General features: G+C 44.5%; 1 protein-coding gene across 1 annotated transcript in view; it reads left to right on the top strand.

Annotated features, from left to right (window-relative positions):
* Window positions 1-27,126, top strand: part of arid3a (AT-rich interactive domain 3A) — a 49,487-nt gene that overhangs the window by 13,934 nt on the left and 8,427 nt on the right. The window contains exons 2-4 of the mRNA XM_071917242.2: window positions 5,830-6,609; window positions 7,700-7,982; window positions 26,436-26,508. Coding sequence (XP_071773343.1) covers window positions 6,260-6,609; window positions 7,700-7,982; window positions 26,436-26,508 — 706 coding nt within the window. The 5' untranslated portion in view covers window positions 5,830-6,259. The remainder of the gene's footprint in view (window positions 1-5,829; window positions 6,610-7,699; window positions 7,983-26,435; window positions 26,509-27,126) is intronic.

The raw sequence follows: 27,126 nt of genomic DNA, 5'->3' as shown, positions 1-27,126 counted from the left end.
AGGTAATCAGTTGTCCCATAGTCTATCAGGCAGTCAGCTACTTGCCAAACTAGCCCAAATCTCCATTCCTCTATTGTTGCTGGGCGGTGAAATTCCAACTCTGGATATTTGTTCCAAAGATAGAAATATTGTCTGCAGTGGAAGGTTCAGCTCTCACTCAGTCCTACAGGCTGTGGACCAGCTAACATCAAAAATTGAACAAAATGATGATCATTGTGCTAGAAATCTGCATCAAACTTTTCTTGACTGAGTTAAAATCATTGCACTGGATCTTTAACTTTTTGTTGAATCCCAGAATTCATCAGCCACACCAGAGATTTAGAAGAGAGGAGGATTTCCAGATGATGGTTAGTTACTTGCCAAAGGGGCAGACAGAGTACAGAAACACACCGGCCACAGCAGTATGTTCCTGGCTACAGTGTAATAGAGACACAGGAGAGGTTTTGAGGGGGATTCACTGCTGGACCGCGAGGGGTTCATGTGGTTTCACACCATCTGCAGACTCTTGGTTTAGTTATTAAATGCTTTATCACTCTAGCCAAGGTCTTGTTATTCATAATGTGGGAGGATGAGATACCCAAGGCACGCCCCGGAGAGTCGCACCCGAAAGGTTCGGTGTAGCTCCATCAGCAGTGCTCCCTCTGAGGCAGTGCTGCTGGGTCTCTATCCACCAGGTAGTTAATTCACCTGGCATCTCACGTGTAAATCAGTCAGGCTCATTCAAAATTTTTAAAATTCAAAATGACGTAAATTGTGGCCAAAAAAACTGGGAGTGTTGGCGGCATTTAAAGTCGCACACTACCTGAAATTTGAAACGCCGCAGACGGTACTGTAGTGACGTAAACGCACCTCCATCCAGGATTGGCTGAATGGAGAGCAGTTCATATTAATATTAACTTTATTTGTATAGCATTTTTCTAAAAACAATGTTGAGAAAGTGCTTTGCATACAATAAAACACAGAAAGACAGTGATCTAGAAAGTACCAAAATTGAATAAAGACAGAAAAAAAGTACAGAAAACACGTAAGAAAGCTTTTCCCAGCAAGTGAAGAGGAACCAGAATCACTGGGGGATTGTTGTGTGTTGAGTTGAATTTCATGTAAAGAACTGCAGTTTCCAGGCATGCAGTTGTCATGAGAAGCGTGAAAAGCATAAATGGCGAGGTAGACAGATGCGTCACGCCTGAATTCATACGGAGCTCACGCCTGTCGAGCCGCACAGGAAGCACGAAGCAGGCGTCAGCTGCTGCTGTCCGGTCCGGTCCTGCTGCAGAACCGGCTGCAGGTTTTCACTCCAACCAAACACTTCAGCTGATTTCACTGATCTGTTCCTCTTCTCTGGTTTAAGTTGTTTATAATCAGTGTAATCAGCGGCTGTGGTGTTTGGCTGGACTGAAAACCTGCAGACTCTTGGGTCATGAAGGCACACAGACTCAAGTCACAATTTTAGTTGCTTGAGACTTGACTTGATGCATGAAGAGGAGACTTGAGACTTGACTTGACTTGGGTTCTGGTGACTTGGGACTTGACTCTGACTTGTACTTTGATGACTTGAAAAGGTTTCTAAAGTCTTGACTTGAGATCTTGTGTTTGTGTAAATGACTTAGATTGAAAGTGATGAGATTTGTTCCAGCAGGCGACTGAATTTAAATTCTGTTTTCTGAATTTGTATGGAATGATTGAATTTATTGAAGTTGAAACTGATTATAGAAATCAAACTCATGATGCTCTTACCAAGTTTTTATCCTGTTAAAACCATATTGCATTGATTGATAGATATTTAGTTTTCTTTAAGATATTAAATTGATACTGGACTCTCGATTTGTTCTAACTTGACTTGCTGTTCTACATTTCAAATTGAGACTCAAGCAAAGTTGACTTGGTCACACCTCTGATGGCACATGATTGATTTCCATTTGAACTCAATCTGCTTTATTGAAGCGACTGCAGGCGTTGACCAGGCAGTTGGGTCCTTCCTCTCAGGCAGGATACACACAGAACTGAGAAAACATTTTACATTTGAAGTCGCTTCATTTGTCTTTGTCTCAGTCTTCTTTACAGGGACAGTATGTGCAGCGCCTCGTTTCCAAGCCTTTTGTAGCATCACATAACCATCACGCTATTTATTGAAAAGGTTGAAAAGCCTCGGCCTTGACTCGGCCACAGAGGAAACGGGGCAGAACATGTGTAGTGGTGCAATGTAATTTGCACCATCAAGCGTGTAGGAAACCATGATGCTTGCGATGAACAGGAGCGTAACAACAAAGCGATCACTTCTCCTTCCCCCTCAGGAAGAGCTGAAAGAACAGCTTTGTTGCAGTCACTTCTGTTTTGAAATTACATATATGATACACACTGAGAGAAGAGAGGCTGCTGGCTGCTGCTATGGAAAGAGTACTAGATGTCCTTCTCAAGTACAAGTACTGTTACTTTGCTGATCTTTTACTGAAGTAGAAGTAAAAGTACTGGTGTAAAAATCTACTTCAGTAAAAGTAAAAGTGTCTCATTTAAAATGTCCTCAGAGTAAAAGTTCCTGAGTTCCTCTTTAGAACAGAGAACGTTGTTAGCTGTGATCTTTTCCATGTGATTCTAACAGGAGAGAGGACAGAGTTCAAACTAGATTCTTTTAACTGGAAACAACAGAAACAACAAAATAAAGTGCAGAAACAAAGTAAAGTCAGATTCCTCTTCTCACTGTGAATGGATCCACAGTTTGTCAGTTTACGTTGATCCAGTTTCTGTTGCTGATGGAGAGACACAATCTGCTCTGTGATGGATGGGATTTAAAATGTAGTGAAGTACAATACTTAAAATGTACTTGAGTAAAAGTAAAATTACTGGCTTTAAATACTAAATACTCAAAAAAGTACACAACAAAGCTACTCAATTACAGTAACATGAGTAAATGCAATTAGTTACTTCCACTTATGCATATGTGTATGCTTATTTATTCCTAATCTAGGTACATAAGGTTCTGTGTACTGGGTATGATAGAGTTATTTGACTTGAATCTGCTCATGTCACTGAGTGCACATTGACTGGGTGCTGCAGAGGCACCTTCAGAAAGTACTGGAGACTTTCCACTTCTGTTCAGCCCTCTGTCTTGTTTTATAGTTGCAGTAAACAGAGCAGAGGCACGTTAACCCGTTCTCAGTGCCAATAAAAGCAGATCCTGTCAGATAAGATGTTTTAATCCTGGTTTTATTGGCCGCTATTCTGGATCTGACAACTGCAGGCACCCAGTTGTGTCTCTACTGTTCTTGAAGAATGCAGTGAATCATTCCTGAGCGTCGCGCGGCCGTCTGGCTGCATCTGCTCCGTCAGTTGTTACTTCCTGCACAAGTTTCTCCGCTCACAGCCTCACCGAGCGTCTCAGCTCTTATTTCCTTACGCAACACTTCTCGAACATACAGTACACGACCACTGCAGGGTGACAGGAATATTGTGTCATTTTTGCCTTTGCGTGCTGTGGCTTGAAGCTTCAGACTAGTTTTTATTGGTTGCTTGTAGGGTTTGACTGATATATCAGTTCATATCACCTCCGATATGATGGAGGTCCCCCCCCCGAACACAGCTACAGAAAAACAGCCTCTGCAATGAAATTCAACTTCTTTTGTTGCACATTTTATGCAGTTATTCACTTCAGAATGTTTTTTGTAGATCAATTCTTCATTTAAACGCAGTAATATCTTCCTCAGAGTTTCTCTACCATTGAATAGGTGTGGTGGGTCTCTCTGCCTTAAAGAGCTGCTGACACTAACAGAATTTCATCAGTCTGGTTTCAGTGGAGAGTTTTAGTGTCCCATGATGGTCTGAATGCTGTTTCAGAGGATTTTCCACCCTGACGAGAAGAAAACTCTGGGGGAAACACTGAATACTTTTTTGACGTGGAAATGGGAAATACGCACAAATCTAAAGATAATGAATATTGGCCCAAAATGTTGGCTTTCAGCAGCCTCAAACCAGAATATCAGCCTTTCAAAAACCCATATCGGTTGAACCCTAGTTGCCTGTAATGTTGACGATGTAGGAAATGAACTGTAACAGCTAAATGCAAAATATGTAAATTTAACATAGAAACCAGAGTTTATAAGCCTAAGTGGTGACAGCGGACCCGAGTGTGTTCAGGTCTTACTCAGTGTTGCTGAATGAGTGTGAGTGTAGTCAGACTGGACCGCTCTGCCCAGCACCTGCACTGGAAACTCATTTCCCCATGTGCTGTTGACTCTGCAGAGCTCCACATGCAGCTCTTATCTCTGACATGACCTATATTTGTCTCCAAACCCCAGACCCTCTAACCCCCCCCCCCCAGCACTTAAAGTGGTAATCCACAACATCCTCTTTTTACATTTTTATATTTTATTTTGTCTCCATCTGTGGTGCTAAGCGTTCACTGCTGTGGTGTTTGTTTGAATTTTGTCTCCATCTTTGTTCCTCATGCGCTCATTGCTGTGGTGTTTCTGCACTGCACTTCCCAGAGATCACCTGTCAATCAAACAGTGTGGGCGGAGCTGGGATTTTCTGTTGATGCAGTTTGAGTTTCTCTTTTCTCTGTCTGTTCAGCCATGGTGGCTATCGCTGCTCATGCTAACTACCCAGTTCTTCTTCTTCTGTTAAATTCCAAACAAACTGACAGTGGAAAAGCTTTCATCAACTGGATATAGGTTGGATCACTGTTGTGGCATAGTAATCATTGATAGAGAGTATCAAAATGGACATTTATTTATATGAAAATGTCATGGGTTTGTACTTTAAAACAGAGGTTCCTTTGTGTACCTGAGCACTGCTGGTATCAGGTATGTAGGAGAAGAGTTTCAACCTCCAGAAGGTGCAGAGAAACTCCCACAGTGTCTCGTACTTGTAATAAAACATTTTAATGAAGGGGAAAACACATACCAGTCATACCTAAGAAAACATTACAACACCAAAGCATTGGGTGTTTTTTACTAGTCAAATGATTTAATTGCACGTATGAGACAGTGTGCGAGGGTCACATTGGCTGAAATCCATCTTGGCACCGAGCCAACCAGGTGAGGAAAGTGACGGGTTCTTCCTGTGATTTCATTTCCTCTTTCACCGTGAGGTTGAAACATCCTGATCCTGTGTGAGCATGCCGTTTCTGTTTTTTTTTTTTGTGAGTAATGCTAAATAAATGTACATATTACACAACGGACATCAACCCAGGAACTGTGTATTTTTGCTTGACATAAATTCTCGACTTAAATTTGCATTTTTGCCTGTGAAATTGTCAGTTTTTTCCCCCCGTCACGGTTTCTTCCCTCGTGATTTGAGTTGACACAGCAGCTCTGTAGTCATTGCTGTAGTTTTGTCTGCATTTCTGCTGCTCACAAACATTTTCACCCAAAACCTCAGTCAGGTGTTTCATAGTCACAAGTCTGAAAATTATTAGTCAAGTTCTGTAAATAATATGCTTCAGTTTTTACTTTTGACAGTCAAGAAACTTTATTTATATAGCTCTTTACAGTCCAAAACTAGTTTGTTGTATTTTTACAAAATCAGGGGGTTACAAAACAGGGGAAAGGAGGCAATGTAACAAAATTAAGACATAAAGGAAAAATTAAATGAAAGCAAAGAGTTTAAAGAACATGTCAGACCCAGTGAAATGCCACTGGATAAAAATAGATGTTAAGACGAGCATTGAAAACGACAGATTCAGCTGAGCTGATGCTCTGAGGAAAGCTGTTCCACAGCCTCGCAGCCGCAACAAAGGGCTTTTGCTCTTCACCTGAAACTACAAAAGGTAACGCTTCAGACAGTCTGACAGCAGGGAAGTGTCAGTCTGACACTGTGTTTCTGTCTCTCCCACAGGTCCCTGTAGGTGTCCGTCACTGCGTTCTCCCACCTTCATTTCCACTGCCGGTGCCTTGGTGAGACGCCGCTCCGCTCTGCTGCCGGCTCTGGTTTCCCCTCGCTGCAGGAAAAAACGCCCAGACTCTTCCCCCGGAGCTGCGGTCGACCTCTGAGTGCATGTCTCAGCGCTCTGACCGGCCCCCCTCCTCCTCCTCCCATCTCTCCTCAAGGACCCACACTTCCATATAACCCCCCCACACCCATCCCACCCGCCCCGCCCCCAGCCAGCTGCTAGCTGTTTCAGCAGGGGGGCTGTGGACGATCGCTCCCTCTGGGCAGAAGCATCAGGACCGACCAGGCGTCCCCCGACCGGCCCCCGACTGGTGCTCCTTCACGGGGGGAGGGAGGGGAAGCAAGGCAGCCGCACGCCGTGTCGCTTTCCCCGGAGATGAAGCTGCAGGCCGTCATGGAGAACCTGCACAGGCAGCAGAGGGCCAAGCTGCTGATGGAGCTGGAGCAGCAGCAGCTACAGCAGCAGGCCGCCGCCCAACACACTCAGGTCCGAGGAGGAGGAGGAGGAGACGAGCTGATGGGGAGCCCCGCCCCCGAGGCGGAGCAGGCCCAGATGGCGGCGCTGGCGGCCATGCGCGCCGTGGCGGCCGGGCTGCAGAGGGCGTCGGACAGCCCCATGTCGGAGCGCAGCAGCGGCGGCGAGGAGGAGGAAGACGAGGATGATGAGGATGAGGAAGGGGAGGAGCAGTACAAAGACATGATGGGCTCCGAGGAGGAGGAGCAGATGTAAGTACTGAGATTCAGCAAAAATTCAGAAGTGTGTCTAGCTGTGCAGGCTGATGAAGTGAAAGAGCTATTTTTCATTCCCAGGCATAGTTGAATGGTTACAGCTTTAGAATATTATATAAAAGCGAGAACAGTGATGGGCAGCTGCCACATCTGGCCCCCACAAGCCCTTAGTTCTCGCCCCCTCCTCTTTAATTTCTCAAATATACATGCAATAATAGTCTGCCACCGCATAAACCAATTTCACCACGTATTTTCGCATCCTTATGAAGTCCAAAATAAACCAGATCACTTCAAAGCAGACATGAAAGGAGCATGTAATCACATGTGAGGGAGATATTTGGTGGCTTTGAGTCCCATAAACATCACTTAATTTAATTGTGTCCATATTCAAAATTAATCTGACACAGATTGTGTATAACCTGATTCATAAAGACTTCACTCATAAACTCTGAACCAGTCATGTCCCACTGCACAGGATCCAATGTAACTGTCACGCATGCTATTCATTTTCAGCCTCACCGGTCTCACCAGTGGGTCCATCACTACAAACATGCATGTTGTGCAGCCAAGCTTTGTTCAAATTCACAGAACTCTATTTTAAATTCCAGTAAAGATCCCAAGGTTTCCAAAGATACCAAACATGTCAGGCTGAATTGCAGGGAAATGTGTATAAAATGATGCACAAGACATCTAGATTTTTTCTATTTGATGTAATGGTGCAGCCATAAAAAATGGCGTCTTGGGTTTGAATATTGCACTCAATCTAAGCAGCTATAGCTTCAACGAAGCGTTGGAACGAGCAGATACAGAATATGGATGTGATATTGGCATACAGTAAAAAATGTTTTTTTCTAACTTTGAAGCTACTTAAGGGGAAATTTAAAGGGAAAATCAGGGTGCAAGGGGTTAAAGCTGCACTAGGCAACTTTCCACATTTCTTTTATTGCTTTAGTTTGTATTCTGACCATTTTTCTTTTCACTGGACCCATGCTTATGTGTTTTTGGTGGCCTCCTCAGCACATATCCTCAAGAACAATGTCAGTTTTATGAGAATAAATCCAATGTCTCGTCTCCTCTCTCCCTCCAGCAAACAGAAGTGGGACGAGGAGGACTTCGAGGGCGAGATGGAGGAGGACTTTGAGGACGACCTGGCGGAGGAGGGCCTGCCGACGGGCCGCGACGCCGTGGCCCCCGGCAAGGGCATCCTGCTGCTGCCGCACCGCCAGCTGCACCCCCACTCCCAGCTGCTGAAGGCCCGGCCCTGCGTGGACCAGGAGCCCCGCGTGGCCATCCTCCCCCCCCACGCCACGCACAGCCACCTGGGCGGCCAGGACCACGGAGACTGGACCTACGAGGAGCAGTTCAGACAGGTAGGAGCTCTTCAGCAGAAACCCCGCCTCCCTCCTCTACCTGATCTGCTTCTGTCATGTCAGAAAACCTGTTCTACCTTCTTTCTTTCTCTTATTTCCTCTCCAAGCTCTTCATTATCATACCTGATCGTTGTAGGGTTACAGGTGGATTTGTTACATCTGTTCTCATGGCAGTATTGCTTTTGACCCATGCACTTCTTACTATTGGTTTCTTGTGATGCGGGCAAGCTAGCAATTGAAGCTCATTCTACTGTTACAGTTATTGTAAGTCATCATCAATAACAGCAGCGGCTCAATGGGGAAAGTTTAGATGTAAATGAATAAATGAGGAGTTATTGGAAATTCAAACCAGTAACAAAACAGACATTGTGGATTCTTACTTTACCCATAAATGCCGAGGCCGTGAGCTGCCTCCAGCTCAATGGAATTGACTGTTTTGCTCACCAGCTAAAAAAAAATGTTGGACTATAGTAATGTAGTCACATTTTCTGCCTGCAATGTAATGGTAATAGGGTTAAACAGTACTAAACTACTATTAGTTCTTGTTATTTTTGTCGTATATGCCCCTATCATGTTACATGGTCACTTTGAGTAACTAATGCTAATTGAAGATCCACTCACCCTTTTCTTGTGTTCTTGTGAAGTGTATAAAATTGATAAAAAAATACATAATATAAACTATGTGTATATATATATATATATATATGTATATATATATATATATATATATATATATATAAAAAAGGAAATTCAGACCTTTGTTAGCTCAGTCGGCCACACGGCGGCTTTGGCTCTTGCTCTTTTTACTGTTGGCTCATTGTAATGTTGGTGATGCAGGAATTGAAGCTTATTGCACTCTTTGTCTGTCACCCTGGATAACCGCCTCAACAAGATGCCTAAAATATCCAAAAGTCAGTCTAATCACTGTAGCACACTGAGACAGTGTATAAAATCTAGAACGTGGGTGGCCAACTGGTGGCCAGCGGGCGATATTTGGCCCCCAAACCCCTCACATCTCTTTCTCATGCTGTGATTCCACCAGCATGGGAAATTAACACCAGCCACCAGCCAAATGTTGGTAAATCTTAAGCTGTGGCTGTTAAGTTTGTCCATATTGTCAGCCAACATTGGAAGTTCTCTTCTAAAAATCAGTTTGGCTGGTGGAATAATTTAGTGGCCGGTGAGATTTGACATTTGCTGACCGCTGTGGCCCGAAAATAAAAAGGTTAGTTTGCTGTTGTGAGTCGGGCAGCGGGTGGAGGAGGAGGAGCGGAGGCTGTCGGGAGTCGGTGCATTTTAACAGCTTCCCCACGCTGGTGTTTACTGTAAACATGCTAGTGGGCTGATATCATGAGGGAGGCCCTGCTGGAGGAAAATGGCCTGTTTACGTAAGGAGATTTAAGTCTGTCGGCAGCCGAGTTTAGATGGAGCGCTGCTGTTGATACTAATTCTGTGAGAGACTGAAGAAAGATGTAAAATCCACCCAGAGGTCACTTTTGATGCTAAACAGTTTGACATTAAATTCTTTGTAGTTTTTGTTGGTTTGGCAAATATGTTGTACATCTCATACATGTTATACATGGACAAATGAGACCCAATGTCACCCAGCCATTCTCTCCAGAATATGAGATGAGATTAAACTTTTGATCCAGGTGGGCAATGTTTTATTCTAAAAAAATCAGATATCCGCCTTTGTTTTTAGCTACCTTTACTTTCAAAATAGCAACATTTCAAAGATTATAATCATCTGTGTTTAAAGCATGAACATTGTGCAGCATTTTTTTTTTCCTGAAGCTGAATTAACTTTGGAATAAAACCCTTTGACTGCCTCAGGGCCTGCTGCAGTGTAACAACTCAGACTGGTTTTGTTGTGATTAAAGCGTGGCATCCATTAAGCCACCATTTTATGCAACAGCAGCTTATATCACGTAATGGAAAGCGCTGTCGGAATTGCACAAAAACACTCATAGCCTGTAGCCTGCCTCGCGGTGTGAGCAGCAGCTTGTAGAGCAGAGCGTACTAACATTATATCAGAAAAGGAAACGTTGGTGAGAAGAATGGCTAGGAGACATTTTGGAGATTTGAATAAATAGCTGCAGTATGTTGGAGTGTAGGTTTCCAGTGTAGCCCATCGCTTTGCCCCCCAGCCTACATGTGTGCAATTTAATAGAGGGCTTATCTGTTGAAATTACAGTGTGTGTGGAAGATAGGCTCCATAAAACCTATACTCTGCTTCTCTAAATGATACCCCCCCCACACACACACACACACACACACACACACCCTCAGTAAAGCTTTGTGTGATTGACTTTAATTAATACTCTCAACAGTTGGTAGTGTGTGTGTCTCAGCGCTGTGGGGCCGAGGCAGCAGTGTGAGGTCTTGAGAACGGAGGAATTTGTATGGAGGAATTTGTTAATGTGTCCCAGTATGTTTTATCATGACATTTATCAGCGGTGTGTCAGCCTGTTCTCATGAATTTAGCTGGGCGTTAGATAATCAAGAGAGCCAGTGCCTTGTCTGTTAAGATAGTGTTACTCAATCCAACGTTGATGGAAAGCTATGCGCCGCCTACACATCGCCCTCCAGCCCGGAGAGGAAGGCTCCGCTGCTGCGCCGCATGCTGCAAGTCAAAGTGTTTACAGTTGAACATGATACAGGGACTCGGGGATAATTGTCACATCTGTTTTCAGGGAGTTGTGAACCTCACCCTTTACTCTCCTTACTACTGGTTGCTTATAATGTTAGTGAGCTATGATTTTAGTCTTGAACCCCATTCACACAGGACTAATATTATCTGGAGACGTCCAGTGATTTGTAATATTTGCTTCGATTGTCAGTGATTTTAATTCTGTGTGAATCTGCCATGTCTGTAATTTGTAAAAATCATATTTTGGCGAAGACAGAATTGCCCTGACAGTACTAATCCCATGTGAATTAAACTCCCAGTAATTTCAGCCATAATTTGTTTTTGCTGCGCAATTTCTTCTTCTTCTAGACGCACAATTTCTATCTTCCTCCTGTCATTAAAATAAAAGGCAGAAGTGGAATAGTTTTTAATGCATTTTCAGCACAAACTTAAAGGTTTTGCTTTGCTAAAGTAATTCTTGAACTTATACAATCGTATCCGGGGCATCGGGGATTTCAGCAAAATTCATCATCCTGTGCGAATGCATTTTATGAAAAACGGAGGTTGGGAGGTGATTCGTTCATCACAGGAGGCCTCCGTTTCATACTAGTCCCACGCAAAACGTGTGTCAGCTAAAGGCCTAAAGCGTGAATGTAAAGCAGAACGTGGAGCTGGATTGTGTGCAGCTTGAAGCCGGCGGGGTGTTTGGCGGGGAGGAAGGGGTTAAGGCTGTACAGTTTATTTTGGGCAGGTGGGTGGAGGCCGTTGGAATGCGCCTGAGGCCGGGTGATAATGTGGCCATTCTGGACCCCAGATCCTCAGCAGAAACCCTGCGCCTCTCTATCAGGCCACGGCAGTTGGAGCTCTTCCAAACTGAAAACCGTCCTTTTCTCTCTCTTTCACACACACACACTCACACACACTCAAACTACATTCAGGTGAGTTTAGCCCCGGGCTGCAGCTAGAAGATATCAGCCTGAGTCCGACCTGCATTCCTACTGAAGCACCGGCCGTCTTCCTCCCCCCCTCTCAGTTGAAAGGTCAGACTAAATCAAGCCGGGAGGCGCCGTCTGTTAGGATGTCTGATTACGATGTGGTTATTAGCGAATTAATCAAAATATTCGAGGCACTCTGCCAGTGGCGTCCGATATAGCATATCTGGCTGTGGCAGAGCGTGGCTGAAATTAAAAAAAGGATTCAGGCACGTATCAAATTATGCCTGCATCGTCAGATTATTTTGCCATTGAAACTGATTTGCTTGGCTGGTGGAGTGCCATTTCAACTGTGTTATTTCAGTGATACTCACACGGCCCTCCTCCCCACCTCTACCCCCCACATATACGCACACCTGCCCCCCCCCTCCTCCCCTTGATATATCCATATCACAGCACTCCTTGCATTGCAACCCTCATCTTTTTTTCCAGGAAGTGTTTGCTCCCTCTGAAGTGAATGTCTGTCCATCCTGCAGCCAGCAGGCCTTCATGCATCTGTTCCCATCAGCCACCAGACAAATGCTGGTACATTTTGGCTGTGTCAGTAAATCACCCAGCAAACATTTTAACGCTGAATAGATGTTGATACAGCAGCCTGCAGCGTTGAAAACCTGTGTGAATACAGCGCCGAAATGTGAGTGGAGACGAAGTCTATAGCTGCTGCCTGTGTCGTTTGGTGAAATCAGGATCTGAATATCTATCTGATATCAGTTCAGAACAGTTTCCAAAGCTGTTTTAATATGAATGTTTACTGTGCGATGATCATATTGTGAAAATCTTGTCATGAAATGCATGCAGGGTAGTCTACTCAGTCTGCCCAGGCGCTTTGGCAGGTAGTGAACCATCATTCCTGAGGTTCCTTTGCATTCTAAAAATCGTATTTGGTTTCTAAGAAATCAACATCGCTGATTAATGTTGGAAACCAGCAGCTGATATGTTGGGCCGAAGAAAACAGCAGTTTCTTAGTTCCCATGCAGCCTAGCTGACCTTCCAGTTTCAAACTCCCCATACTAGCCTACAGCTATCTAGGTAAGCTAGTTAGCTAGCTGCTGACCTTCAACACCATGAATGCCGTGGACATGATCTGTGTTCTATTTTTAATTACCGTTTGATCAGAGTGTCTTCTTTGCCATTCAAATACGGCAGTTAGCTAACAAAAAAAAAAAAAAGGTTCTTTGGCTCCGCCCACTGAGGTTTAACTCAACCAATGAGATAATTTCTCCCTTCAGAGCAGCTCTGCCTCTGTGAAATGTTTGTAGAAGTAAAACTACAATCTGCTTCCATTAATGTGGAATCTCTTCAGATCTATACATCCCACATGACTGTCCCACTGCCCCCCCTCCCCCCTCCCCCCCCCTCCTCTAAATTACAACAATATCCTCCTCGGGCCAAAACCCTGCAGAAGCCATGCAGAGCTTTGAAGTCTCCTCTCCTGTGTCTCTGTCTGTGTGAAACAGCAGCGCAGGACAGATGGAGCCCAGATGGACGCTAAAGGAGGGATGTCTTTAAAAATTCATGGCACTCACCATGATCAGGGCGAATGGAGGGGAGCTGGCATTAAACATTGATTTGCTCAGACACACACACGCACACACACACACACATTGGGAGCAGGGGGTGGGGGGAGGGGCGGTTAGTGACCACAGGAAGTGCAGGCTGAATAAGGGGCCAATCAGGAGCGACACTTATTGGGATTGCCCGTCAGGCGGATTCTGCTGATACGGCTGTCTGCTAAGCGCTCGCTGGCTTTATATTCCCCTGTAGCTGTCGAAGCCTTTTGATCGGCCTCATTCTCAGCCTGGCATGAATAGGACTGACCCTGTTGTGGTTTTTGCATTGCATCTGAACCTGAGCATTTTTCACAGCTGCAGATTTTCATTTGTTTAGTTTGAGGTTTTACAGTAGAAAAGGTCAGGCTGCTGTCAACTGTTTTGAATTTTAGAACTGAAGTATCACAGTTTTCTAAATGTCTTTCTGTGACTTTTCCCACACCCACTTTCTGCACAAACTAGTGTGATAGATTGACAAAATCATGCAAGGAAATAGTGGGTAGAATTATATTTACCTCTTTCAACTGACATGTGTTGGCCTTCTTTTACACCCCCAAAAAATCCACTGACCTTTCTAATGTTAACAAATAACAAATGTTGAAAGATCTTGGGAGAAATGAAAACTATCTTTGCACATATTGGTCATTAGTAAAGCAATAACCTAAAGACTGTTTTTTCCTGACCCATTTGCATGGATTTAACTCACACAGGCACGATCCATTTGTTGACGTTCATTACCTCAGAGTGCATTAGCTTGAGAGCAACAAACTGTGGTAACTTGAGTGAAGTCAGTTTAGTAGATTGTCCTCTGGAATCAGTTTGCGTGACTGGAGTCTGCAGGGGTTAAATTCATTGGGACTTCTTCGCTTAATTTGTTGTGATGTGCCCGGGGAACCCTCTGTGTGCTGCCATCTCTGTTTCACAAAAAGAAAAGAAGGGGTTAATGGGCCGTAGTCGTGTCATGGCCACAAGGCCCAAAACAAAGGCCGAGGCAGCATGGGAAGACTATTAAAGTCTTCCTGTCAAGCGGAGGAGGAACAGCATGGGGGGGAGAGGGTAGGTGTGACCGAGCGGAGCTGGGCTTTGAACCGGAGCCAAGCAGAACAGGCAGTAAATGCTGGTTTTGGCTGCGGAGCGTTTGGATGGTGTCCAGCGCCTAGCATGCAGCATGGAGCTGATGTCAGAAACTCTACAGCCAAGGGGATTCTGGAAATTGGCAGGCGCTCAATATGGAGTAGAGGAGGGGGGTGGGAGCAGGAATGTAAACAAAGATTGCATAAAGGCTGAGGCTAGCACTTTCCTCCTGTCTCTTTCTCTGCCTGGTGTGGGTTTTCTTTCTTCTTTTCTTTTATTTTGACATATTCCAAGATATCTTCATGGTAACTCCTCTTCCTTGGACACCTCAGGTTTCCTCCTGACTTAGTCCTGATCTAAACCCTGATACAGAATGAGGAAATGAACAGTAGCTGTGATTATTTTCCTTTCTTAAAGGATACGCTGGTGCTGCTTCATCTCTTGCTCCTACTTGAGGAATCCTGTACTGTAGCCTTGTGTCACAATAAAAGCTCAGGAATAGAGTCGCTGAATGGCCGTAGATGTCAACAAACAAAGCAGCAAGTGACATCTTTTGAAACGGCGACCCAGCGGAAAGCGTTCGTCTGAACAAAGGCCGTGCTTGTGTGCCGTTGCCTTGAGATGCGCCTTTAAAGGTAGCCAGTGTTAAAAGCTTTCATTCTTCACAGAATCGATGAAGAAATAGGTCAAACATAGATGAAGATACATTGCTGCACATTTTCAAGGTCTGAATCGCTCTTTGTCCACGCTGTGGAATAAAACGGCGTTAGAGAGCAGTGGAGAATGGCTCTGTATCTGCTGAATGGCACTAATAGGCTATTCAGTCGATGGCTCAGGCTTTATTCACAGTAGGGCACACTTATCACAATCTCTGACACTGTATCATGAAAAACAACGTCATTGGTCCCCTATTAGTGCTTCAAGGCACATTTGACCCTTGTCACAACGCTCAGTCTGCCCTGCCCTGTGTGTATGATAATAGCCGACCTTCCTCGACTGTTTGGGCGTGGCGAGGGAACGTCAGAGTTAGATTGAGCAGCGCTGTCAGGCTCCGTTCACACTGCAGGATCTTCAGGCTCAGTTCTGCGCTGCTGCTCTCATCTGTTTCCTTTTATTTTTTTTTGGATGACTGTTCATATCTATTCTAGGATGTAACCCATATCAGATACCAGTATGAACCGACAGAGATGTGCAGAGTAACCGTAACAAAAGACGTCACATCCATTTTGGTTTCAACACGTTTCGGTCACAGTATGAGTCTGACAGTTTTGACTGAATTGAGGCGTCGACTCAGCTGTTTGTCTTTCTTTCCATTGCTGTGTGTCGTCGTCCTCCATGCTAACTCTGCTCTGACAGGCTGACAAAATTATGGCAGTAGTCTCAGATGAATGATTTACTGATTTTCATGTTAATGGTGACAAATTATGAAATAGAGAGAAGAGGCTCAAAACTCGACTCAAAAAACATAAACTATAGAAAAATGTCCGCACTGCATAGTATGTATTTATGGCCGTTTTCCTCAGTTAAATGCATACGTTGCTGTTGCTGCTGTGCAAATTAAAAACTGTCATAAATACGTAAGTGCGGAAATTTTTCTATAGTTTAATGGTGACAGATTTCCATTTGAGCGTTCAGATACAAGTTGCATGTAGATCGCATGAGTTAGGATTCGATTTTGTAGCACATATCCATGTGGTCTGGATAAAAAAAACTAAAAAAAAAACTGTGACTCATGCAGCTTTTTTGCTATTCACACTGATTAGAAGACATCAGATCTGAGTCACATGTGAGGGGAAAAATCCTAATCGGCTGCAGTGTGAACGGAGCCTCAGTGTCACCAGTATGGCCTCTGCTCTCTCTCTTTGTGGGTCTTTGGGTCGGGGGGGGGGGGGGGGGGGGGGGTAGGAAGACAGGACAGCTAACAAGCAGAGGACAAACCCAGGGGTTGGTTGGGGTTAAACTGCAGCCTGTCCTCCTATTGACTGGGGCGGGCCCGACCACGCGACCACAACGTCTCAATCTCTAAAGAGCCACATGGACAGAGGGGGGAGGGCGGGGGGGCAGATGATGTTTAAAGGCCACCGTCGTCAACCATTAAACTCATCGCCCTGCCCATCAATCACTCTGATTGACGGTCTGAGCACCCAACCATGTGTCTGCACAGCGAACTGCTACCATGTTAAAAAAAAACTCTCCATGCCATTTCTATAAATATTAGTTTTATATTAATAGTTAATCAATAGTTTAATATTAGTTTTAGAACAAAATGAGAAAGTGTGACACCTACTGTTACAAAATGATTGGTTGCGGAAAATTAAAACAAATTATGGTTCTTCTTAACGCTTTTCCAGACTAGATCCTCTGTGTTTTTTAGAGGTTGAATGATTGAATGTTGTTGTTTGTGACTTTATAGCCGAGGAGAAATGCTTTCCGCCGCTGACTGCTGACCTTCTGCTGAACCCTCCGCCGTCCCTCTATCTCCATGTCCATCTTTCTGCCATTAGAGACGAACATTATCACGGCATCTCCACTGGCGCTGAATAAATACCTCCAGCCTTCACACGAACGCTCATTAGATGCCTATCTAGATCAGGCTTGTTTTTTTTTTTCTGTTATTCGCCCTCCAAGGTTAAGCGTCTCATGTTCGGATGTTCATGAGGGCAATTACGTCGGGGGAAAGATTGACTGCGTGCGGTATCAGCTATTTGATTGCTCCTAAAGCACGTGTCGGTTTATGATCCTAAATCACCGCTACACCCACTTCCCCTCCTTCCGCCTGTGAAAGCAGGCTGTTCACAGTTTGGCCCTGCCCTGTTTGGGCATCCATCATCGTGATACTCCTCATTAGCGGTGCGGTTGGAGCAGATCGCTCACAGCTCCGTGCGGCGGACTCTCCCGGGCCCCGGCCGAGCTGGCTGCTATTTCTGATTCTTATCCAAATCTGCGAGCCGCGGCAGCTGACACAGTAGCGGGGAGGAATGGAGAACATGCGGCGGGGGGATGGCGCTCATTCTGGTCTCATGTCGTGTCTCCATCAAGTGGTTTTCACCCTATTCTCATGTCAGCAGGATATCCAGTTATATCCAGTTATATCCAGCATGAGCCGTGCACAAAAACCATTTGGCAAAGCCTCGTACACATGACGCCTCCCTCACTTCTCCTGCTTTAAAGTGACATTGAAGTTTGGTAGTAGCTTGGGTTGTGTATCTTCCTCCATGATAAAACCCCCAAAATCAGTGATTCTCTGTTATCTGTTGCTCCGGTAGAGGAGATTGGAGAATTGTGTTTTTTTTTCTCTCTCCATTCTCTCTACAAGAAAGCAGTTTACTTAAACACAGTTCAGCAAAATGACTAGTTTTTGACTAGAATCTGATTTGTTGGCGTTTGTTTATGTGCTAGAAGTGTGATTTTCAGACTGTTCCTCCATACAATGGCAGTGAGAGAGAAGAAAACACAATCCCACAAGACGGGGAAAGTCGGGGAGTTTGATCCATTCTCTGGAAAAGTAAGGGAATATTACAGATGGGTAGCTTTACAGGAACGTTGCAGAATATATTTCACAACTTGGTTCACACATTCATTGTATTATAGGTGGTGGTTTTCAGCCCAACTGGAGTGGAAACCAGACTGAAAAAAACAACATTAACAAACCAACTTTATAGGTCATGGAAACGCTCCGTCTGAGTCATGGAAAATCATGGAAAATTCCTCATCCGGGCCAGGTTGGGAACCCTGAAGAAAGGATTACCACGGGGGAATGGGATGTAAAATGTCTCGTTGTCAGTGCCTTCCCGAGTCGCTTATCGCTTTCTTGTCGTTTGTGGGTGAATGTGACTGTCGCAGATAAAGCTGCATCAGATCCAGTCGGTCGGAGCGGTTGTTGTTTCCCTCCTCAGCCTCGCTCTCAGTCAATAGAGGTGAATGTGCGAGGTCAGCCAGTCAGTCTGGATTATGATGTGTTTGATCCCGCTCGTCAATACAACACCGCTCAATGCATCTGCGATCGGACAGCTCCATTGTTGCTGTTAATTGTGTGTATCAGGGGGATGGGTGGGGGGGGGAGACGAGGGGCGGTGGGTGGGTGGGGGGGGGGGCTGGGGAGACGAGGGGCGGTGGGGCGGTGGGTGGGGTGGTGGGGGGGTGCGGTGAAATAGAGGAAAGAAGACAAAGATGGATTCATCACAGATGTCGGTGTATGGAGATGTTGCCGTGGTTTCGGTCACGCTGCTGTCAACCCTATTGATCGACTGAATGAGTTTATTCTCTAGCTGGAAATATGATTCGTCGATAAGCGCACAGCGATTCGACATCAGACCGCTGCAGTAAAGTGACATGATTTGACAAGCAGAGGATAAAAGTGACACTTATAATCTCTGTCTTTATTTTTTATCAACATATTTATTGGGTGGCTTAAAGGAAAAATCCCCCCTCAGATCTCATCAGTCTGTGATGTTTGATGCATTACAGGAGTTATTTAGTGATGAAGTGTTGTAGTTTACTTTGGTCTGCCTCGTCTCCTTCTGCTTCAGTCACCTACAGAAACTCTGAATGGAGAGAAAATCCAAGCTCCGCCCACACTGTTTGATTGACAGGTGATCTCTGGGAAGGGCAGTGCAGAAATCACAGAAATGAGGCTGAGCAACAAAGATGGAGACTAAATTTTGCGGATTACCATTTTAAGAATCAGGTTTAAGAATCTCTGTCTCTGGTTTTCCAGTCGGGCAGAGCAGACACGGTAGGAGAGTCATGATAATCTCCCAGTTTCAAGGCCTCAATCAGTTCATCTTAAACCAGTCTGCTTGTTCTTTCGGCACATAAACGGAAATGAAAGCTTTTTGAAATTAGAATATTGAAATGCAAATGGGTGAAACTGCCAAGAATATAACCACAACAGTCGAGATGCTCCGGGCCAAACTGTTGACTTTGAACAGAAGCCAGTGTTTCATGTGGCAATTATTCAACACACACTGCTGGTTACGTACGTTTTGATCTGGTTGATGCTTTAGAATAATATACTGTATGTATATACTGTATATTTAGATTTATTTTGCACAACACTTTATATTCATTTTGGGAAAAAAAGGATCCAGTCTGTAAAAGTTTTGTCATTTAGTTAACCTAGGACTTACGTTCTCTGATATCCTTCAGAAATTCAAAATAATTGTGTATGTGCTTTTTGGACACATGCTGCTTTTCATATGCAGCTTTTTTTTTGTAAGAGCTGTTGAGCGATGTGCAATTTCCCATCTCCCATGTGAAAATAACACTTTTACCTCAGAATTGTCTCTGCATGTGAAATTAAGCTTTCACATCTGAAGTAAAAACTGTCACATGTGGTGTCTGAGTACAACTTGAAAAAAATGATCACATATGAAAACCAACATGTGTCCAAAAAGCACATGTGCTTTGAATTCACATGTGGGTTTTCACATGTGACTGTTGTTTCACAGTTTAACAGTCATGGCCTCATTTCTTTTCTAGTGGAGATTTCTATTCAGTGTTCACTTTAAACTCTTTTATCCATATATTCCTCCTTGACTCATTTATTTTAAAAAGTTTTGTCTAATTTTTCTCCACAGCTCCATTTCTTATCTCTTCACTATCACACGTGGTCGTTTTAGGGGCACAAGAGTATTGATCCCTCTCTTGTCAGGCTGCTGACCTTTGACCCTTGCTCTCTTTACGTTTGGTTATTTGTAATGTTGGCCATCTACAAATTTAGTTCACTGTGGATAAAATCGTCAGATAAACAGCTAAAATATAAATGTAAATAGTTTTCAGATGTTCAGCTTTATAATCTGTCTCATTACAATGGGATAGCAAAATATTCTCTGTCACGGCCCTGTAGTGAAAGCACAAACTTTTAATTTAACAAAATTAAACGTGAATCATTAGTGATGTCATGTTTATTTTATTCTACATTTGTTTGTTGTTGTCATTTGTTATGTTTACATTTGTTTTTAACTTTTTAACTGATTGCTGTCTCTGTTTTGTGTTTGACGAGCCCGACACAAGCCAAAGAAAACTTTCCATGTTGTTGCGATAACGGACAATAAAGTTTTCTTGAATCCTGGAAAACTTAGTATGCACATGCTGCGACGGCGCAACACGCAAAAACAATTATGAATGCAAATGGTGTGCAAATATGAAAGATTGGAAAAAAAATCTTTAAGTAATGTTGAAGCATTCGGTGTGTGTTAGATGCAGGAGTCCTGACCCAGTTTCCCCCTCTGCAGTGACTGAAGCGAGGTTGTTGTTGGTGTGGAAGCTGTTAGTCTTGCTTACTAGAGAAGTTCATGAAAAAGCAAACATTGACGGAGGCTTTGGCCAGGAACAATGCACTGTTTCAATATGGCTGATCATGTGTTCATGAGCCGTATCACCCGTATCACCCTGCCAGCCATGCCTCCCCCTCCCCCACTTTCCTGTGTGTGTGTGTGTGTATGTGTGTGTGTGTGTGCAAGCATTTTAGGCGTTTTGCTGATGCCTTTTTATCGACCGTGCGTTTCATTGTGAGCAACGGTAGGACAGTAGCTTTAATTTCAAGATCGCCAATATTAACAAGCAACCAACAGTAAAGAGGTCAAAGGTCAGAGCCATGGTGTTCTAGATGCAACAAACTTCTCCTCTGGAAGCAACGGGGCTTATGGGAAATGTAGTCTTGATGTGGAGAAACACTAGAACTAACAATACTGCTGGTCTGTTCGTCTCCACCAGGCTCTCATTTGTTTACTGTAATTATACCAAGGTTAATTTGACAGTGATATATTGGCGTTTTATATGCTACATGTAGAACCTTTAAATAGATGAGACAGAGGCATTTTTCAGTGTAAGTCAAGCAGGAAGACATGCACAAGCAAGTTTATACAAAATACTGAATACAGACCTTCTTTGTGAAAAGAAGTGAGTCTACTAAGTTTAATCCTGTTTTGTAAAACTGGTCCATCAGCCTTGTCTGTGTACAGAGGCAGGAAACAGATGAAGACTTCCATTACAAAACACTTGATGTCCATTTTGGAGGATAACAATCATTACCTCAAGTTTATCATTCAGTGTCTCTTAAACACCCAAGGCTCCAGTCTATAAAAGTGTTATCATTTCGCCATGGCAGTTATGAGAGTGTGTGTGTGTGTGTGTGTGTGTGTGTGTGTGTGTGTGTGTGTGTGTGTGCGTGTGTGTTTTTTTCTCAGTTCATATCTGGTTTACATTCCCACTTGTATTTAGCGTCACGTGCGAGACAGAGAGATGATGCATTACCAAGGTGTGTGTCTGCTTCTGTCTAGTACAAAAGTGTCTATGTGTGATTGTCAGGTGTGAACGGGTGGCTAAGGGAGTGTCTCGCATGATAACCCCCCCACCCCCCCCACCCCCACACACACACACACACACACACACACACACCATCTCCTCTCTGTGTGGGTTTTAAGATTCAGTTGCAAAGCCCCAATTATGTGCTATGTGACACTTGTGTGTCACTGGCTTGCTAACTACAATTTGTCTGAAACCCCTCACACACACACACACACACACACACACACACAACCCCTGCAGTATTAGCTACCACAACCGATTTGATTGCTGTAAAACTGGAACAACAGGCTGCTCTTTGGTTACTGATTATCTGCAGTATAAAACCACTTTGTTTTTTCTCTCTACGGCCTGTTTATGATTTATCTGCAGGCTGACCTACATACACACAGCCAGGGTGGGAAACTACCGGCCACCGGCCAAACCATGCTAAATATTCATGTGTGGCTGCTGAGTTAGTCTGCTGTCAGCACTAACCAGCCTGATCCGATCACTCCTACAGGTTGTTCTGTCAACCATACTGGCAGTGTTTAATACAGAAAACAAATGCATTGTAAAAAAAATCTGATAAAGTCACCTTATAGCATATATTGTGATATGAATTGTGATACATGCGACTACAGCTTTTTTTTCTGCATTATTTCTTTTTCAGCGGCGAAAAATGCCCATGATACGTTGTGTTTTCCCTCTGAAAAACAACAGCCTGCAGCCTCTTATGATTTGTAAATTACAGTCATCACCGCTATACTACGGTTTTGATGGTTTTTTGTTTGGCGGGGCGTGAGCCGGCTCTCCCAGCGCTACCAGTTGGCCCAGTTTCTTGTCATTCCTCTGAATAGCAGAGCTTAAATCCAGGCGGAGCCCCCGCCTCAGCCTGCACACTATAGATCTGACCTGACATGAAAACCTATACAGGCCACCACAACCACACCCACCTCCTGATAAACAGCTGTGTGTGTGTGTGTGTATGTGTGTGTGTGTGTGTGTGTGGGGGGGGGGGTTAGGGGGGTTACAGCATATATAAGGGTCTCATTGCAGCGGTTCATGGGAAAAGGATGCAGCTGTATCCAGTAATGAATACGAGAGAGAGAGAGAGACAAAGAGAACGAGAGAGAGAGCAAACAGACTTAGAGAGAGAGACAGAGAGAGAGAGAGAGACAAAGAGAACGAGAGAGAGAGCAAACAGACTTAGAGTGAGAGACAGAGAGAGAGAGAGAGAGGATATATGGAGAGGTACAGGAACCTGATTGGCTGGTTTCCAGTGGGTCAGGAGCTTCCTACTCTGATGATCTCACTCCGCCTTCCCCAATGATTAACATTTTATTGGCAAAAATCTACATTAAAAGTAAGTAAAAGATCATAATTCACAAAGCTGATGCTGGTGGATGTATTTTAACCGCTGGAATAAAACATAGTATCATGGCTCTCTGTTCAACGCCCATTCATATCTTCCCATTCATATCTTCCCATTCATATCTTCCATAGGGATTTTGGACGACACATCAAATAGCACAGATGCTAATGTATGACACAAAATGCCGACTTCCGCATTTTATTTGCAGCTTCCTTCCTCCACAGGTCGTCAGGTTATGAAGTGAATGCTCAGTGTATAAAAGAAGAGTGCACTCTCCTGACATGCATTCATCCTGTATTAAATAAAAAAAAAATGTTCAACCTGGGCCTTATTTTCCTAGTTTCTTCCACCATGCTGATCGATTCTGATCAACATTTCATCAGTTAATTCACTGCCGAGCTTTACGTACCTGTCAGTTTGCAAGGGCCAAGAGAAACTCAAACAGTCAAACCCAAAAAAAAACGATTACGACGCATCCTTTGAACACAGTAACAGTCACACTGCAGTTACACACGTCTTTGAATCCTTGTTTACTCTGCTGGCTGCCGGCCTTCTGCTGCGTTCAAGTCACATCGGAAGAAGCAGAAGAATGCGTTTTTGTTGCTTCAACTCAAAAGCGTTAACGTGTTTTACTCGTTGGAACGGCCACTTCCAAAATCAGCTGTAATTTAAAATCAACCGTAAATGGCATTATTCTAGTATAAAACAAGCCTCAAAAGTCTGACTATTTCTTGTGACTTACGAAGGCTGACAAGACTGGAAAGTGTCAGAGTAAAAGCGCTGCAGTCGTTCAGCAGACATGCAGTGACTCTGTGTAGTCTGCTGTGTTACTGTATGTGCTGCAGTATGTAGTTATGTTGCTGCATGAGAGGGACCGGGACTTGAACCCAGCACCTCATGTTTCCCATGTGACAACACTCCCAACATGCTGATAGGGAAATATTTGTGTGTGTGATTAGGAGAGAGAGAGAGAGAAGCGAGAGATAGAGAGACAGAGAGGGAGGGAGAGAAAGTGGGAGGGAGATGGAGAGAGAGAAGCGAGAGGGAAATATTTGTGTGTGTGATTAGGAGAGAGAGAGAGAGAAGCGAGAGATAGAGAGACAGAGAGGGAGGGAGAGAAAGTGGGAGGGAGATGGAGAGAGAGAAGCGAGAGGGAAATATTTGTGTGTGATTAGGAGAGATGGAGAGAGAGAGAGAGAGAGTGGGAGAAAGAGAGAGGGAGAGAGAGGGTGGAGGGTAATTTACAAGATTTATGGCGCTCCACTCCACGAAATGCATGCATCCTGTAATTAAGACTCCCCCTTGCCTCCAGCAGGCCCTTACATTAGCGACCCCCCCCCCCCCCCCCGCCTCAGTCCTCTTCACCCCCCACCCCCCCTCCACCAGATAATAAGATCTTATGGCAGCTCGGCGTCACTAATGAGCGCTGGATGCAGAGAGGGACGGTCTGTTAGCGGTTAGAGTTCAGCCGGACCAGAGCCTGCAGGGTTGGACTGCAGCGAGCGGTTTCCATTCACTTCACAGCTGTTTGGTTTCCTCTAGAGAGAGCGTTCAGCAGCGGGACGGTCGCAGGGTCGATCCCCGCTCTGACAGCCGACATGCGTCCCAAAAAACACAAACCTGCTCACTCACTGATGAGAGCGTCCGGTAAATCCCTGAGTATTCATGTTTATCAATCGGTTCCTTTCCCCGCAGACCAGAGCATATTCTTTCTTTTCCCATGTACACTGTTCATACTCTTGGATCGATTAGTGACTGCAATAGTCCGACTATTGGCCTTATTCAAAATAGGACAATATTCCGATTAATCTGTTTCCATGTGTTGCTTATGGAACTATTCCATTCATATTCCTGTTTACATGCTGCAGAGCAAAGTCCCATTAACCGGACAGAGGAGAATCACTGGAGACACGGACAGTTTAAGACTTTACTGAAAACTTTGTGATATGCATTTCGCTCTAAATCCTGAGCATGCTGACAGTTTTTTTTTCTGCTGTCAGTCTCTTTTTCCTCTGGAAACAAGTTCAGCCTCTGGAAGGCAGAGCGAGCGTCAAGCGGTCGGATCGCCGCTCCGATCCTCTGATAGAGAGTCCTGGTTGGATTCAGGTGTTTACAGTCTAAAATGCTTCAGTAATGAGACTGAAATCAGAATAATCTGCTTACTCCGACTACAACATTATTCAGGTTGAGGGAATCAGAAAATGCTGTTTACATTTTTTATTCAGACTATTGTTCATATCGGATTATTGCTGTTCATGTAAGCGTAGTCACTGTTTCACTAATAAACCTCTGCAAGTGATAACTTTTTAGAAGCAAATAGTTCAGATACACAGTCTCCTTCCTTACTTTGGGAAACACTTTAATTTGCTATTAGAGGAGAAATCATTTCATATGCCACAGTGGTTAACAAGTTTAAAAAACAAAAACCGGTAAAACCCTAGATAAAGTGTAAATGTAAGCTTTTTTGGCTATTAGTGTGACACAGGAGTCGAGGGCCTTCCCCGCCCCCACATGAGATATTCCTCTATCAAACCGGCCCAAGCAGCCGGCGGCTCAATGGCCTCGCTGTGTTTCCCCCGAGTGTGTGCCCCACTTTTACTGCTAACTTTCACTGAACTCTTCCGGAGCCCGGGGCCCCGCCGGCAGCTGGGCCCACATCAGGTTCCCATCAGCCAGGCCGGTCCACAGCACTGCTAGAGGTCTCTCTCTCTCTCTCTCTCTCTCTCCCTCCCTCTCTATCCGTCTGTCTCTCTCTCTCTCTTGCAGTGTTCACGCAGCAGGAAAATCTGATTTGTTTTTCATATTTGATCTTCGAGGCTTGACTGCCCACATCGTTGTTTGCAAGTGACCGGATCAGATTTGTGTGATTAGACTTGTGTTGTCGTTCTGCTGTCACCGTGACACTGGTTGTCATGGTAACGACACAGGCGTCAGCTCCGGGTGCTGCAACAAGCTAGTAGCCTGGAGGTGTGGCTGTTGTTTATTCAGATTGTGTTTAAGATGGCGCTTGTAGTTGCCTTGCAGAACGCATTCGTCACATGAGACAACGTCAACAACATGAAACCTCTTCTCCTCTTCTTCTGCTGGCCGTCCTCCATGTTTGTAGTTCTCTGCTCTTCTTGTCTCAATGTGCAACGTCAAATCCGTGTTGTGTGGGGAGCAACGGGGGAAAAACGGTTGGAATCCGACCTGAGTAATCAAACTGAATTGTATTTTCACAAATGCAGTTTGAATCGCTCTTCAAACTACCTACAAATGCAGTTTAAATCTGATCTGAAAAGGCTGGAATATCAGAAACAATATCAGAATCATATCAGATTTGTGAAAAAATCAGATTTGAGCTCCCAGTCTGAATATAGCTTTTGTCTCACTTTCTATGTTCCTTGCTTGCTCTCTCTCTCTCTCTTCTCTCCCCCCCTCGCCGCCATTTTGGGGCAATAATGATTCAATGTAATTAATAATGATCCAACCCCCCCCTCCTCCTCCCCCCATCATTGATAACCTGCCTCATCTCTCTCTCTCCTCCTCCTCCCTCTCTCTCTGCAGCTGTATGAACTGGATGGCGACCCAAAGAGAAAAGAGTTTCTGGATGATCTCTTCAGCTTCATGCAAAAAAGAGGTACGCAGTTGTGTGTGTGTGTGTGTGTGTGTGTGTGTGTGTGTAACTCACATTCCCCTAACACCACACCAGTACACTACATTTGCTCACTCTCCATATAATTACAATCCATCTATACAATACATTACCTTGCAATATTATATCTCTTTCCTCACCTTATCTCCAGCCAGAGTCATAGAAAGGCTTTGGCTCTTATTGGTCTCTCTCTCTCTCTCTCTCTCCCCCACTCCCCCCCCTCCCACCCCTCTCTCTCTGACATACGACACAGCGCTCTCATCTTTCAGCTCGATGGGTGGGGTCTTTATTCATTTCGGAGATGATTGCTTTATGGCCGTGCGGCTCTGTGCCGTTCCCAGGCTATAACTAGAAGGGACATGTCGTATCAATGCCTGGGAATGGATTGGTTTACCTTCCCATCCCATCCCATCCCATCACAACACACACACACACACACACACACACACCAGCTCAGCCACCATCCAGGATCTCAACACCAGTGACTCACGCGACATAAAAACTCCGCCACAAAATCCTCCATTTCTTCTCAGCGTCATTTACTGAATTGCGAAATTATGAAAAAACAGTTCATTTTTTGGATGACTGGTCTCACTCAGCACC

The sequence above is a fragment of the Centroberyx gerrardi genome, chromosome 9 (genome assembly GCF_048128805.1).
Source record: "Centroberyx gerrardi isolate f3 chromosome 9, fCenGer3.hap1.cur.20231027, whole genome shotgun sequence".
Classification (NCBI taxonomy): domain Eukaryota; kingdom Metazoa; phylum Chordata; class Actinopteri; order Beryciformes; family Berycidae; genus Centroberyx; species Centroberyx gerrardi.
Note: the sequence above shows the minus strand (reverse complement) of the source record. Positions and strands in the feature narration are given on the sequence as shown.